Below are 16634 nucleotides of genomic sequence, written 5' to 3' on the forward strand. Positions count from 1 at the left end.
AGGGTTGCAATACCCTTTGCATGGTCTTGTTGAAGATACCCTACACATTGTTTCTCTACAGTTGAAATAATCCCAACTCTCTTGGCCTTTACAGGTCAAATTTTTCTGGCTTTAACCATTTTATAGTTTTTTTTGAGTTCTTCTAACATGTTACACTTCCACCGATCCTTAAATGGCAAGGTACCTTGGAAAGGCCTGTCCCGTGAAGAAGGGAAACAAGGAACAATGTGGGAGGTCTAAAACCTGAAAATAATGCAATCCAGTCTTTTTAGCTTTCAACAAGAACCTTTCAGGGGGATATCTCTAGGACTGTTTTGGCCCCCCTGTGGGTCCATTCAAACAATAGGAGCCTTCTTAGAAGCCTTACCATGAATGATATCCGATTTTGAGATACTCATTTATTTTCTTAGAATGATAGTCCTTTCTTTTATTATGGAAAAAAATACACCTGCACCAGCTGTGGTGAGACCAATTCAGATATATTTTATTAGAGAAGATATATATTGCTATGGGAAAAAGAGTCTGAAAAAAAGAGAGAAATATATTATCAAACAAAAAATTCCCTAGAGGACAAAAACCATGTTAATATTATATATCAGACAAAGCAGATTCTTATCTATTTCTAGATTCTTTATTAGTAAAGATGTTTTCTGTTCAGGGCGTATAATTTCAGCACCTCCTAAGGCATGCATTTTGAACCACAGCTCTCTCTACAAATTATGAGTTAAAGAATTAATTCCATTCCACTGGTAATAAAAATTCATTCCTTGAAGACTCACGTTGGAAGTCATCTGTGAAGAATTGCAAAAATAATTGGTCCTTACTTTTTTGCTAAAATTAAATTAGTCTAATGAATTGCCACTCTGTTTCCCTTATATTCTAACTTAAAAAAATAATAATGCCATCTTACCTAACTGAAATGGAGATTATGGTGGCTAGCCAGTGCTGGCATCGGTACCTTGAAAACTGAAGTTCCTTTATTTATTTATTTATTTATTTTATAAGTCATGACTGGCCGTCTTCTGCCTGGTCTAAGGGGGTGACACCAGACTTCCCTGTCTCCCTACTACCAACCAGCACCATGCACAAACAAAAACATGTTTAAAAGATGAGTAAAAATGGTCAGTTTCCATTTACTCAGAACTTTAAAAAAAATTTCTGAAACCTTATCTCTATTGAAGTTATTCCTCAAAGTTCACTAATAGCAATACATATGTATGTTATATATACTTAATAGCATTTGTTATAGAGATAGGATAGCATTTACTATCTTTCACTGTTTTAAGCATTTTAGAGGTTCACGAATTTAGTCTGTATACCACTTTGAAGTAGGTTCACTTGTTAACCTCATTTTATACGTGAGGAAAGTGAGACAGAATCACATCTTGAAAAGTAGCAGAGCCCATTTGAACTCACACATTTTGATTGCTTCTCAGCACCAGACTCTGCTTTCTCAGGGCCCCCGGGTCACCAAGCCCAAAGAGATCCATCTGGTTTCACTCTTACTGAATGTAGAGTGAGCAGCTTTTGATGTGGTCAACTACCCTTTTTTTGAAACTTTATCCTCTGCATTTGTGACACTTATTTTTTTCCCCCACTTTGGTGTTTCTCGGTTTGTTTGTTTTGTTTTTTAATTTATATCCAAGTTAGTATATAGAGCAATAATGATTTCAGGAGTCGAATCCAGTGACTCATCCCCTACATATAATATCCAGTGCTCATCCCAACAAGTGTCTCCTTCATGCCCCCTGCCCATCTAGCCCATCCCCCCACCCACAACCCCTCCAGCAATCCTCAGTTTGTTCTATGTCTCTTATGTTTTGTCCCCCCTGTTTTTATATTATTTTTGCTTCCCTTTACTTATGTTCATCTGTTTTGTATCTTAAATTCCACATGTGAGTGAAGTCATGACATTTGTGACAATTATTTATTAAGCACTGTTCTGTGACAAGCAGTGTGCTGGGCACTGGCGACATTTCAGTGAATAAAAGTCAGACAAAAATCTTTATCTCTGGGGAACACACATTCTAGTGAGGAGAGACAGATAATGACAGCCCTTGAAAAAAGAACACAGTAAAGTAAATTACACAGTGGGGTAGGAGGTAGTATGCGCTGTGGAAGAGTGTTCATAGATATTTATAAAGAGAGAAGGGTAGAAAGGATTTGGGAGTGCAAATTAAAGTGGTCAGGTGAAATTCTGTTAAGAAAATAAAATTTGAGGGCGCCTGGGTGGCTCAGTCGGTTAAGCAGCCCGCTTTGGCTCATGATCTCATGGTTTGTGGGTTTGAGCCCCGCGTTGGGCTCTGTGCTGACAGTTAGCTCAGAGCCTGGAACCTGCTTCAGATTCTGTGTCTCCCTCTCTCTCTGACCCTCCCCTGCTTGTGTTGTCTCTCTCTGTCTCTCAAAAATAAATTAAAAAAAAAACACATAAAAAATTAAAAGAAAGAAAGAAAAGAAAATTTGAGGGGTGCCTGGGTGGCTTAGTTGATTAAGCCACCTGACTCTTGATTTTGGCTCAGGTCATGATCTCAGGGTTGAGAGATTGAACCCTGGGATCAGGCTCTGTGCTGAGCGTGAGCCTGCTTGAGATTCTCTCTCTCTTTCCCTCCCTCCCTCCCCCTCTCCCCCTCTCCCTCTCTTCCTCTCACTGTCCCCCCTCCCCCCCAATTCCATCTCCATGCGTGAGCACTCTCTCTCTCTCAGCTAAAACAGAAAGTAACACTTGAGCCAGGACAGCAAGGTGGGAGCTAGCCATGAGGGTATTTAGGGGAAGAAGTTGCCAGGGGAGAAAGCAGGAAGGGGGCCGAGCAGAAGCCAAGGCCCAGAAATTACTGAGAGCACACAGCAGGACTGTGTGGGCTGTTCTGGAGAAGGGGCTCTTCTTTTGAGAGAAATGGGGACCTTTGGAGAATTTTGAGCGGAGGAGTGACCCGATGGAATGTATAAGTTTTGATAAGATCACTCTGGCTGTAGAGGGGGCAAGGGTGAGAAAACAGGAGGCTAGCAGGATAATCCAGGTGAAAGACAGGACCAGGGGAGGCTCGGACAGAGGTAGTGAGGGACGGGTGAGAATTAGTGGTGTGTTGAAGGGAGAGCCAACATGATTGGATTGGAGAAAACATTGAGAGAAAGAGGCAAGTTCAGGGTGACCCCAGGGCTTTCCCCCGGTCAGCTAGAACATTTACTATTAACCGAGGTGGGAAAGTCTGCGAGCAGAGCTGTTAGGAAAGGTCAGCAGCCCAGTTTGGATACAGAGCAAGAACATGTATTATAGAAACATGTTACTTATAATATTAAAAATGAAGGGTAACTCAAATGTCTCACAGCAAATAGTTGGATAGATGGATTAATGATGCCCCCATACAGTGGAGTTCTGTGGAAACAAAAATATCAAAAATATTTTGCACATCTGTATGTTATTTATTGACATATTAACTGGGGAAAAAAACTGATTACCAAATAGTACTCATGGCTCAACCACATTCCTATAAAAAAGAAAAAAGTCCTTTGTTTTGCACAGGAGAAATAAAATACCTAACAGAATTGTAGTTGTTGCACTATCGGTGATTTAATTTTAATTTTTTTCATATCTTTTTGAAATGTTTGTCATAAATTTTTTGTGAATAAAAAGGGAAAATATCTCTTCTAACTATACTTTAATAAGATTTATATACATGTAATCTAAATATTGTATATATTATATATATATATAAATTATATATATATAAATTAAATAATATATATATAAAAGACCTGAAGGATATACCCACACTGTTAATGTGTTGACAAGGACATGAATGATTTTTCTTTTCTTTTTGATTCTACATATTTTCTAATTTTTAACAGATGACAAGTATTGCCAGGGTAAAATTTTTTTAAGTTATAAATTAAAAGGAAAACTTCACACACGGCCATTAAACTTGACCTGGAAAAGTATTACGCCTTCATCTGTGGACTGGGTTTTGGGACTGTGAGGCTGGCCACAGGACCTTTGCATAGGAAGGGGGGAGGGTGACCTCCATCCCCTTGTTATGGGAAACTACACAGGTGGCCAGGGCTTCCACTGTAATTTTTCACCACCCAGCCCTCTTCCTGCTATGAAAGGCCCTGAGAATAAAGAGAGGCAGGTAGAGAACGACTTGGAAGATCCACTGACTTCCTTCTCCAATTAAAAAAACGTTTGTCTTCAAATGGTTCTTTTAAAAAATATATTTATTTATAATTAATGGCTCAGGCAGTTGAACGTCTGACTTTGACTCAGGTAATGATCTCAGGGTTTGTGGGTTCAGGCCCCGTGTCAGGCTCTGAGCTGATAGCTCAGAGCCTAGAGCCTGCTTCAGATTCTGTGTCTTCTCTCTCTGCCCCTCCCTGATTCATACTCTGTCTCTCTCTGTCTCTCAATAATAAATAAGTGTAAAATAATTTTTTTAAATGATTCTTACATAAGGTGTTTAAAAATTGCATTCATCTTATACATTTTATATGCTATACATTTTATACATTGTATACATTTTATTTACTATAAAATGTTAAAATCTGTATCACTTTTAAAAATTCATCCATTTCTGTGTTGTCCAAGGCGATCACTCTTTTTTTGATACCTCAAATTTCAACTCAATTTACTTTACTATTTCAGAAGCTTAAAGCATATGCAATTCTGAGCACTGGCAATTTTAAACCCAACATTCTTTAACGATTTTTTTTAAATACAACTCACACTAGACAGACTTTAAAAACAGCTTTAAAACCATTTTGTGGTATCCATTTTCAAATGCCAGTAGGCAGTATAGTGAACCAGAGTGTAATACCAGGTTCTAAGGAAGTGATATAAATATGAACTAGCTGCCTCAGTGGAATGATTGAGTGATGTGATTTTGTTTTGTCATTTCAAGGGAGTGAAAAAAATAGACCCCGAACTCTATGAAAACTTTATCAGTCACAGATTTGGAGAAGAAATGGTACAGCGCATAGATCTTTGCTCCATGCTAAAGAAAAAACAAAGTAATGGTTATTATCACTGTGAGTCTTCAATTGTGATTGGTGAGTGCCATTTAAAAATTGTTTCTTAACTAATTTCTTTAGCATTGATTGTTTCTTTTGGCAGATTTTTCGGGCTAGTTGTATATGCTTTTCTCAATGATGTGTTTTTGTAAATATTATGTTTTGGCAGTAATACATTGGAAATTTTGTAGAACATAAGCATGATTCATATTTATCAGTCAGGATTTTAGTACCTTTGGTTTTTATACTTTTGTGCGTTAAATATCATTATAATGAAGTCTTGAAATGTTGATTAGAAATTCATTCCAGTTTACTTTTATTTCATGAATATGAAGAAAATATTTTCTCCACTGGAGACCACATTCCACGCAAGGCATTTTCTTGTTTGCTGCTTTTAGTTAGGAATAGAATATTCCAGGTCAGAGCGTTTTACTCTGAGAAGATAAAGTCTAGGTGGCCTGCAACGATGGAAAACTTGTCCTTCAATTTCTTCCCCAAAGGAAACACGTTTTGTGGGGAAGCAGATTCAAACACGAATATTTCTATCATCTTATTAGAGAGACGGCGTATGACGGAGACAGCCTCATACACAATTACGTTTTCAGGTGTAAAGTGTATGCACCAAATGAAGATTCTTTGTTTGTTTAAACCAGAGGGCTATTCTGCAGTGTGAATATATTCAAAGGAATTTGATCTTTTGTGATTCAGATGTGCTGTTTCAAACCCAGGCATTATTCTTATAAAACTGTGAACTTCAAGACAACCTGATTTGTATACTTTTGAAGTAACATGAAAATATTCAAAGAAGATAAATACCCATATCTAAATATTTCAAGGTCTGCAACCAACATCATTTCTCTACACATCAGCTTGAAGAACACCTATGGAAGTGTACATCCTGAAAGAATCTTAATACTGAAGTTTTTTTTTTAATGCATTAAGGAATGTTCCAGATTCACATTTTTATTTCCTCATTCTCACTAGATATCTTCAGAGAGGTGATCATTTTATCTTGCAAAGATCTTAGCTATCTTAAACAGAAGATACTCAGTATGTCATTTGAATTTATGTTCTGAAACATTTCAAGTCTACTTTTAGAGAAGATTTTTGTGTTTTCAGGATCTCTGTTGGAGAGCTATCTTCCATTAAAGTTTTGATGAGGGCCAAACATTTCCACTGAGGTTCATTGCAAATGGCAAGTTTACAGTTTTCTTGCGTGACACAGATTTTGTCTAGGTTGCCCTTTCTTCTCTGTGATTTCGTTAGGTCACCCTTGAAGGAGAGCTTGGTGCTTCATTGCCTCTCCTACTCCCATTTAAAAAGCAAACAAAACCCCTGGAGCAATCTGTAGATTTCCCTGAAGATACTGTGGGATTGGCATGTATCACCCACATTGCCATTAGGCAGCTCTGTTCAGCTCCTCCCAAATCACTATGCATCAACCATTGAATTTTTTTATTTTATTGCTCGTTTCAGCTTAGTCTTTACAGCTCCCTGTGTTCCAGGCAATATCTCTAGAATTTCCCCTCAGGCTTCTTTATCTCTCTCTTTTTTTTTTTTTTTTAAACTCAGAGCAATTTAGCTTCTTTTAAACTCCACTAATCTTGTATCCCCATACCGATCATTTAACATTATTTTCAAAAATGGTTTTTGCCTATTATAAAACTCTACTTTTCCCATCATATTTCGTGATGCCAAAATGAACTTTAAAACAATATCTGCCTCTGTGGGGTGCTTGGGTGGCTCAGTTGGTTAAGCATCTGACTCTTGGTTTCCGCTCAGTTCATGATGTCACAGTTTTTATGTTCGAGTGCTGCATTCGGCTCTGCTGCATTCGGCTCTGCGCTGATAGTGCAGAGCCTGCTTGGGATTCTCTCTCTCTTTGCACCTCCCTGCTCACACTCTTTCTCTCTCTCTGAAAACAAGTAAACTTAAAAAAAGATTTTAAAATAATATCTGCATTTAGAATAATAATTATTGTGCTATAATTAATACACACTAGGGTTCCTTTCTTTGCTAAAGATAGTTATTGATTTTCTCAGTCTTAATCTTAACTGAGTTTTGTGACAGAGGATATTTAGGAGGATTCAGGATACTTTCTTTATGAGCTTCATTTCTTGATCAGATTTAACTGGCTTGTTTTTGATTTGATCCTGATTCAAAGTTAAACCCTGTTTCCTGTACCTTGAACCAATACTTTATTGTATGCATTAGTAAAATGGGACAGATTTCAATTCTTGATATTTTATATTCAGTTCTAGGGTAGAAGTTGGTTTCAAAAACTGGGAATTATTTATAAAACCTTGTATGTAGGTACATCAGTGAATTTTTCTGGGGAGGGAATTCTTTGGATTTGCATATTTCCTATGTCTTAATTTGGTAAAAATGCATTCTTGGAGAGTACTAGATTCCAAGTCATAGATTTTCTTTTCAGCTGTCTCAGTTATGCCATTTAGGGTATCTTATCATTTTTATTTCAAAAATATCAATGACTATATGCTTCATTTCCAAGATTTCTGGTTGATCCTTTTCCAAATGTTCCACTTCTAGTCTTTGCTTTGTGGATGCTATTGCTTCATTCATCTCTTTGAGGATTTCAATATAATTAATTGTTAATGTTCTTTTTATATATTTAAAATTATTTTGTTTTTCATTTTATTGAGTGAATTTAATGTGTAACATTATATAAATTTAAGGAGTACAAGTTTTTACTTTGATACATTTATGTATTATGACATAATTGCCAATATAGTGATATTTATCACATTATATAACTGTACTACAATATTTATATCTATATTCATTATACTGTATACTAGATCTTTATGGTTTATTTGCTACTTGTTATAAGTTTACAAACTTATAAACACCATTTTACAAACACTTTAAAACACCATTACTCTTACTCCCTCACCTCCCCAATTTTCTGACAATCACCATTTTGCTGTTTTTTACAGATTTAATTTTCCAAGATTCTACTTAGATATCATACAGTACTTGTCTTTCTTTGCCTTATCTTGCTTAGCATTATGTGCTCAAGGTCTATCCATGTTGCTGCTAGTGGTAGGATATCCTCTTTTCTCATTGGTGAATAATATTCCATTGTGTCTACGTACCACATCTTTTTACGCGTTCGTCCACTGATGGGCATTTGGGTTGTTTTCATATTTTGGCTATTCGGAATAATACTGTGATAAACATGGCAGTTCATATATCTTGTTGAATCCTATTCTCATTGCTTTAGGTTTATATCCAGTAGTGGAACTACTGGATCATATGGTATTTCTATTTTTATTTAAATATAATTTATTGTCAAATTGGTTTCCATACAACACCCAGTGCTCATCCAAACAAGTGCCCTCCTCAATGTGGTGTTTCTGTTTTTAATTTTGGGGGGAATCTGCATAGTCTTTCCTATAGTCTTTGAACCAATTTTCATTCCTACCAAAGGTGTATAAGGGTTCTGTTTTTGCCATATTTTTGCCAGTGCCTGTTGCTTCTTGCCTTTTTGTTGATAGCCATTCTAACAAGTGTCAGATGATAATGTGTTGTGGTTTTGATTTGCGTTTCCCTGATGATTAGTGATGTTTAGCATCTTTTCATGTGTCTGTTGGCCATTTTGAACAAAAACCCCCCAAATAATCGGATTTAAAAATGAGTAGAAGAGCAAAGTAGACATTTCTCCAAACAAGAGTTTTCATATTTCTTAAATCTCTAGTGTCTTGGGTGTGAGTTCTTCTATTTGTTGGATCTTTGGTTGTACTTCATTTCCTCTGATGCTTTTTTAGGTTTTTGAGAGCTCATTGTGTTGTACATGTGTGTTTTAGCAGATGAACTGGGTCAGGAACTGACAACAGAAGCCATGCTTGTCCATGAGTTGGAATCTATTCTTTTTTGTGTCTCATATCAATTTGTGAGGTAGTTGTTTTTGTTTTGTTTTTGTTTTTGTTCTTATAGTAAAGATAATTAGCCCTTTGCCATTTTGGCTCAAATGTTTTCCAGTTTTTATTTTACATTTAATTTTAGTCAGAAGGCATTTTTCACATTATATGTTTTTAATTTTTGTTAAATTATAGATGAAAAGTTCTCCTGTGATTTCTTTTGTTATTATAGTTAGAGTCATCTCCAAATCAAAGACTTGATACATACTCATTTATATCTTCCAGTTTTTTTGTTATTACTTTTGCATTTGAGCTTTTAATCTACCTGGTATGATCATTTATACAAGTACTCCAACACAGAGGATTAATGCAGAAATCTAGTTGCTAAAAGTGAGTGTGAAGTAGTTTTAGGACTATACTTTTATAATATTTTTTAAACCCCAGCTGTATGTTACAAGATCACAAACTGGCACCTTTCATTTTGTACTTCACTGGCACAGGGTGCTTTGTTTTGTTTTATAATTTTAATAACTTGCCAGTATTGGGGTGGTTTATGTAAAAAATCTGGGTTTCTGCTGTCTTCTGAACAATCAGAAAATGTGGTACTGGTTTCCATTCTTGCATGATAACGATTTTCTGGATAGGGTAGTAGGCACCCTGCCCTTAGAAGTAGCTGCCTTTTATTATCCCCCATATACTGCTGTTCTTACCATAAACTGGCTGAACTTGTTCACGCTATGTGCCTGGGGCCTGAAGGTGTCAGAATTTGGATTCTCCTGCCAGCTACTGCTGTTTCCTGTGCCTGCCGTGTGTTTTCACACTGAGCATTTTCCTCTCCATCTCTAGCCATCACACACCTTCCTATGTGCGTTAGGGGAGGCTGGTAGAATATGGAGACACCATTCACATTTTCAGATACAAGAAAAGGTTCTACATCTTAGTTCTCTCATAATCAGAACTTTGGGTGATATTGATATTATGCCTACTTAATATTGGGCTGCAGCTCCTTACAAACCTAATGGCAATAATCAGCTAAAATTTAAATCCAAAAAGAAAATAAAGGGGGCCTCTGGGTGACTTTGTTGGTAAAGTGTCCAAGTCTTGATTTCGGCTCAGGTTATGATCTCTTGGTTCATAGGTTCAAGCCCCGTGTCAGGCTCTATGCTGACAACATGGATCCTGCATGGGATTCTCTCTCTCCCTGGCTCTCTACCTCTCCCTCACTTGTATGCCCACATGCTTTCTCTCTCAGAATATTTTTAATTTTTTAAAAAAAGGTAAAAAAATTTTTTTTCCTGGCAAAACCAGGACTGAAATATGGCTCAGATATCCTAGCATGGTGGAAGCTGTTTTCAGTGAGCTACTTACTGGAGTTGGGTGAATTAAGTTTTCTCAGGCAGCTATATTCCATTTATAGTTCCTTAGGAGAGGTAATTGACTAAATGACACCCTTTGTAAGATTGATGAACAATTTAATGCTTGCAAATACCAGTTTACTTTCAGCTGTCAGACATATTTTATAGGAAACAATGGGGAATTTGAAAGGTCTAGAGGTTTTTTTTGTTTGTATATTTTTTAGGCCAGCTTATTTCTTTAAAACTTTTGCAAATAGAGGTGGAATCCATAATTTTCTGGGAATCCAGACTTTTTTGGTTTCATAATAATTAGTCATCATCAACTCAATGAATGTTAACATATACACAATGTGTATATACCTCCTTTTGGTCTAATGAGATATGGAGAATTATAAGACAGTCCTTAACAGTGATAGCCCTGGGCAATGAGAAATGGAGAAGAAGGAGGAATAGATGAACAGAGTTTTGCCCATAACAACAGTGAGCTTTGTTAGGACACAGTGGAAGAAGCTTATAATTTTATCTTCTCAGAGAGTGTGGGAGGTAAGAGTTAGTTTCTGACTGTAGCACAGAGGCAATGAGCAGGTTAGGGCTGGGCCAACCGTTGGCTCAAATAGAAGCATGCAGGGATGCCCAGGTACAGTTATAGAAGGCGAAAAGGCTCATAGTTAGGAAGTCAGAGCCAACTCAGTTACAGGCCTCTCAGTCTATGTCCAGTGCCCAATAGGTCAGACCAGCAAGATGATGGTCTCAGACTTTATGGGCTGAAACACAATGAGAATTCCAAGTGATGTGAATCAATGAATTTATTGTCTAAAGCCACCCATGTGCCCTTAAAAGTTTTTTTGAAAAAGGCCAATTTGGGTACCTGGGTGAGACGGTTGGTTGCATGTTTGGCTCTTGGTTTTGGCTCAGGTCATGATCTCAGGGTTTATGGGATGGAGCCCCATGTCAGGCTCTGTGCTGACAGGACATGGAACTTGGGGTTCTCGGTCTCCCTTGGCCTCTCTCTCACTTGCATTGTTTTTCAAAAATAAAAAGTAAAAAAAAAAAAGCCAATGGCATGTAAGAATGCTCTTGCTGAGTAGTAAACATAATTGTATTTAATTTTTCTCTCTCTGCCTCTTTTCATATTCTATTAACAAAAATGAGAAGTGTCCATAAAGTGCCTCAGCTGTGTTTTGAAGCAGGACATTGATGCAGGAAAAGCACTTGTGTCATTATTTTAACTACAAGCTAAAGGAGCCACTTTCTTTTCTAGAAAATGACTCACAAACTATCATTTTCACATTTGGGCATTTGGCAGGCATTTTCTTTAAAATAAACTTGTCACATCAGGGGCATCTGACATAACTTACTAATAATGATAAAATTCAAGCTTAGAGGCAGAAATAAGAATTTTGCTTCCTAAAACTTAAAGACTTTCCCCCACCTTCTATTATGGAAATTGTCATAAACAAAACTAGATAGCACAGAGTAGACTAATGAACTCCATTCTTGCAGTTTTCTTCCTCTCTGTCACACTAGTTTTATTTTACCTAGGTATAACTTATGTACAAAACTGTACATAATTTAAAATGTACAATTTGATGAGTTTTTAATATACATATACAACTTTGAAACCAGTATCGCCATCAAGATACTGATTTTTCCATCAACCCCAGAAGTTTACTAGTGCCCCTTTGAAATCCAGGGGGGCATATTAATTATCGTCCGATGTGGGGGTTTTTTTGATGTTGTATAATGAAGTGGGTCAAAATATGGAAGATACGCATAACAGTCAATTTTTCTTAAATGACCAATATTTGCTACAGAGACATGCATAGATAAAAGACCCCTTGAAAATTCAAGATACCAAAATATTTAACTATAAATAGTAAAAGACGTTCAAAAGTTTTAAGATTCCATATTGCACCTAAACTTCAAGAGATTGTAACTTGTTGAGTTTTGGTAGAGTATCAAAGCAGAATGTCCACATTATCTGGAAAGGCTATTTTTCTCCTCCCTTTTAAAAATTTGTATTTACGTGAGGCTGGGTTTTTCTTAGGCAGCAAATGAAACCATGTATTGCAACAGATTGAATGCAGAACCAGACCTGAGGATAAAGCTGTCTTTGATGAAAGAAAATTGCAAAAATGTAAATGAAGGACATTCTTCTCGCTATAAAAACTTTTCGTTAAAAATATAGTTGTTTCGCATAAAAACACTTCTAATGATATTATTTATTACTGATAATGTCTTCAGGTATTTCAAAATGAACTAATAAATTTTCAAAAGATTCTGTGTTAATTTCAAATGCAGTAAATATTAAAAAATAATAACCCACACGAGCAAAAGCTCTTTGAGCAGGGAGGAAGATGGGGAGATTGTCAGTAATTTTTAAGAATATAAAGTGGTCTTGAGACCAATATGTTTAAGAACTGCTGCTTTAGTTCATGGTCCAAGAAAACCATGAAAAAAATTAAACCTCAGACAGCTCTCCAGCCTTAACTTTGATCAATATTTCCAGCCTGTTCTTCCAACAAATTAATTTGGATGGTCACATAGCTATCGAATTTTTTCTCCATCCTTTTAAATCTCCATATAAGCAGTCTGTGGTAAAAATAAAAATGTAACAAGAACCAAATATCCCGAGTGACAGTAGCATGCCTATATGAATTTCTCATTTAAAAGTCATTCTTATGTGGTGTCTATATTGTGTAATATATAGAATGTCTCTTTTGCTGTGGGCAAGACCAAAAACTTTGTCTTGTTTTCTTTAGCACAGGCTGACAGGGGAGGTGATTAAGAAAATTTCACCTCTAATCAGACCAATTAAGATGAAGCTATTGCAAGTATGTTAGAAGAAGGAGAAGCAAAAAGACAGTTTATCATCTGAGGCAACTGTACATTTTTTTCACTTGAAAACTTTAGCAGTTGGAAATTTTCCCTGTTCAAAATTATCAAGTAAATTAATAAGAGCTGAGTACAGAGTATTTAATCATTTACTTTCTGACACAGAAATTGAGTGACTGTGTAATTTATCATTTAAATATTCCCTTGAAAGTGTACTAGGCTGGGATAAAAAAAGAAACCCAAGACTGTCCAGATTTAACTGGAAATGTGTCATTCTGCCTAGAAAGTAGGATGCTCTTGAGAAAGCCGAACCTTTAACATGTTAACATTTCTCAAATACCCATATTATTCCTTTTTGTAATCTAATTGTCCTCAAATATTTCTTTGATGAAACATGTCTTCTGAAAAGAAAGCATTTGAAATTTTATGCTTCTATGCCCTTAGTAAAAATAAAAAGCAACTGATCATTAGAACTCCCAGCTTATTTTTTTTACACTTGCTTGAGTTCTCAGAAGACAGGGATTGAGTAACTGAAAAAAATGAATCTTTGTGGTGGCTCACTGTATTTTAACTGGTTTATCAGCCATTAGCCTGGATGCTAACACAAAGTGGCAGCTGTGGCTCAGGCAATTTTGAAAATGCAACCATCTGTTGGCCTGGTTTCAAACCTCATGATTTATATTAGATGCCGTAGGAACCCTGCATATTAAAGGAGCAGTGCTCTGCAGTGAATTTAACGACCTGACAAATTAAACATTAATGCTGGAATCATGCAAGAGTAATTTATGTTGTCTTATGATTTATGTGTAGAGACTTTGCTTTTAAGTGTATTTTAGAAAATATAAAAGTAAATGCTGAATTTCAAATAAAAAGAAAAAGGCAGCATGAATGATATTATTGGAGTGCAGTGTCTGTGATTAAAAATATTAAGACATGTAATAAAACTAGTGTTAGGAGACCTTTTCAGTTGCCAAAAGTTATGGCCAAGTAGCCCTTCACATTGACTGATTGCCTCTCAATACACTTTTTCACCACATTAGTTAGCGCTCTGAAGGTGCTTAGCATAGTGTCTGATGTATAATGTTGTAAAAATGTTAGTCATTCATATTAATAGCCATACTAGTCATATTAGAATACTTATTGTAACAGCGTTTTTACTGTCCTAACATCAGAACATCCATTTCAGGTTATAATAGACTTCTGTTATTCTTAATGCTTTCCTCTCATTGGACTGTGATGAACACTGGTGCATTTAAAAAGTAAAATGCAGAGATACATATCAGTGCTTTTAACTTACGTATTTATGTAATATTTTGTGTTGCATATATATTTATATATAACTTACACATATAAGTACAATGTGAGGATAAAAACTTCACTGTGTTTCATCCTGGTTATGGGAAACACACAACAAAGCTGGCAGTCTATCTTCTTTAATGTCATGTTATTTTAAAAAAAAAAAGCAATATGGCAATGTGATGCAGTCACAGGAGACAAACATGTAAAACTCATGAAGTTCATGCTCATTTCAGCAAAGCACTAAGGAATTAGAGAGGATGCAGAGTCGTGGAGAGGAGGGAAAGCTTTTCCCTCCGTAGCACACACATGGACCCAGAAGTTCTTAGAGTCCGACAGACCTTGTTATAATGGTCACCGCTACTTCCCAGTGAGGCAACTGTGCACACATTACTTAATGACCCTAAACCCGTCTATAAGATGGGGTTAGTAATGATGGTGACCTCATGAGGATGTTGTGAGGACTGAATGAGATAATGCATGAAAGGTACTCAGCATCGCGCCTGATGCATACTTGTGCCCATTGTTACTGCTGTGTTTATCACAAAGTGTGTGTAGAATTCTTAAACCCAGGACAGAGAAGGTTAGAGAGTGACTTAAAGAAGGGCTGGTATAAGGGGGGGAAAAGTCATTTTCTTTCTTTATTATTTTTTTATTTTTCTTGAGTGTTTATTTTAAAAGGAGGGAGGGAGGGAGGGAGAGAGAGAGAGAGAGAGCATGCACGCACAAGCGAGCAGGAGTAGGGGAAGGGCAGAGAGGGAGACACAGAAAGAGAAGCAGGCTTCAGGCTCTGAGCTGTCAGCACAGAGCCTGATGTGAGGCTTGAACCCAAAAACTGTGGGCGAGATCATGACCAGAGTTGAAGTTGGATCATTAACTGACTGAGCCACATAAGTGCCCCAAAAGTCATTTTCCTTTTAATCTTTACTGGGAATATACTATTTTAGGAATTAGAAAAAACTATGGACTCTAAAAGATTGATAAAGATTAGGACAAAGGTGTTAAGAGATTTGTTAAATGTCATTACTTTCAAAGAGGAAGACCATCTTTTAAGGGGGAAGAGAGAGTACCATTTGTGGGTCATCAGACTTAGAGGCCCAAGGGACCTCATGCAGGTTCTTCCATCATTATAATTCACAAATTATCTCTGTTGTGTTAAATTGTTGTACTTCAGTTTTTGCCAGAGCTAGACTTTGCTTATTAGTGTATCCGATTCACTGAAAGAGAATAATAGTCTCATTGTCCAGCTCTGTCTGAAAATCCAGTTCCCCCATCTTCTTCTGTTTTAGATTTAGTCTTAAAATAGGACTCAGAAGGGGCACTAGGCCCTCGCTGCCATACTACTGGTGCGGTGGTCTTGGGGCTCCTCCGTGTTGTCTCCGCTCTCTGGCCCCCTCCTTGGGACCTCTGAAGAGCGGCTAGCTATGCACATAAACATATTTTGTTGTATTTTACTTGTGTCATTTGTTGAACAGATATTAACAGAACCTACTAAGTGCCAAGAATTATGTTGTATATTATAGATCAAAGGTGGGCAAACACGGCCTCTGTTCTGAGCCAAGTCATGCAAACAGTTACAGTTTAAAGTGACAGCAACTGCCTGAAGTTAATGGGAAACCTACCTAGGGTCCTTGCACCTCAGCCTGGGATTGTCAGGGAAGGCTGGCCAGAAGAGGGCAGGTCTGGGCTGCAGAGCGAGCATGTGCGAAGGACAAGGGGAAGGGAGGGTGTTTTCCAGGCTGAGTAGCTTCCTGAGGAGTGTTAGCAATGCACTCTGCAGGTGAATTCCCTACCCTTCAGATCTCATCTTAATTCAGATCTTACTTTGTAGGGGATGGGAACCTTCAAAAATTTTGGAGCTCAAAATGACATGCTCAGAGTTGTGTGTTAGAAAGTCCAGTCTTGGGGCGCCTGGGTGGCTCAGTCGGTCAAGTCATGATCTCGCGGTTCGTGGGTTCGAGCCCCACGTTGGGCTCTGTGCTGACAGCTAGCTCAGAGCCTGGAGCCTGCTTCAGATTCTGTGTCGCCCTCTCTCTCTCTGACCCTCCCCTGCTCGCACTCTCTCTCTCTCTCTGTCTCTCAAAAATAAATTAAAAAAAAGAAAAAAAAAAGAAAGTCCAGTCTTCCAGTAGTATAAAAGCCCGATATGACAGAGCAGGGACTGAACCGTCATGATGGTTAGGAGACTTGGGGCACTGGCCTAAGCAGGTCCTGACAACGGTCCACAGGGAGCATTTGCAGCGGAGACAGAGAAGGAGGCGTGCAT

General features: G+C 37.3%; 1 protein-coding gene across 1 annotated transcript in view; it reads left to right on the forward strand.

The window, feature by feature from the left end:
• The window catches only part of LOC115295338 (A-kinase anchor protein 7-like), a 140386-nt gene that overhangs the window by 78893 nt on the left and 44859 nt on the right, over positions 1 to 16634 (forward strand). Inside the window, exon 8 of the mRNA XM_029943226.1 lies at positions 4893 to 5040. Within this exon, the coding sequence (XP_029799086.1) occupies positions 4893 to 5040 (148 nt within the window). The remainder of the gene's footprint in view (positions 1 to 4892; positions 5041 to 16634) is intronic.

This window comes from Suricata suricatta, chromosome 7, assembly GCF_006229205.1.
Source record: "Suricata suricatta isolate VVHF042 chromosome 7, meerkat_22Aug2017_6uvM2_HiC, whole genome shotgun sequence".
Taxonomy (NCBI): Eukaryota; Metazoa; Chordata; class Mammalia; order Carnivora; family Herpestidae; genus Suricata; species Suricata suricatta.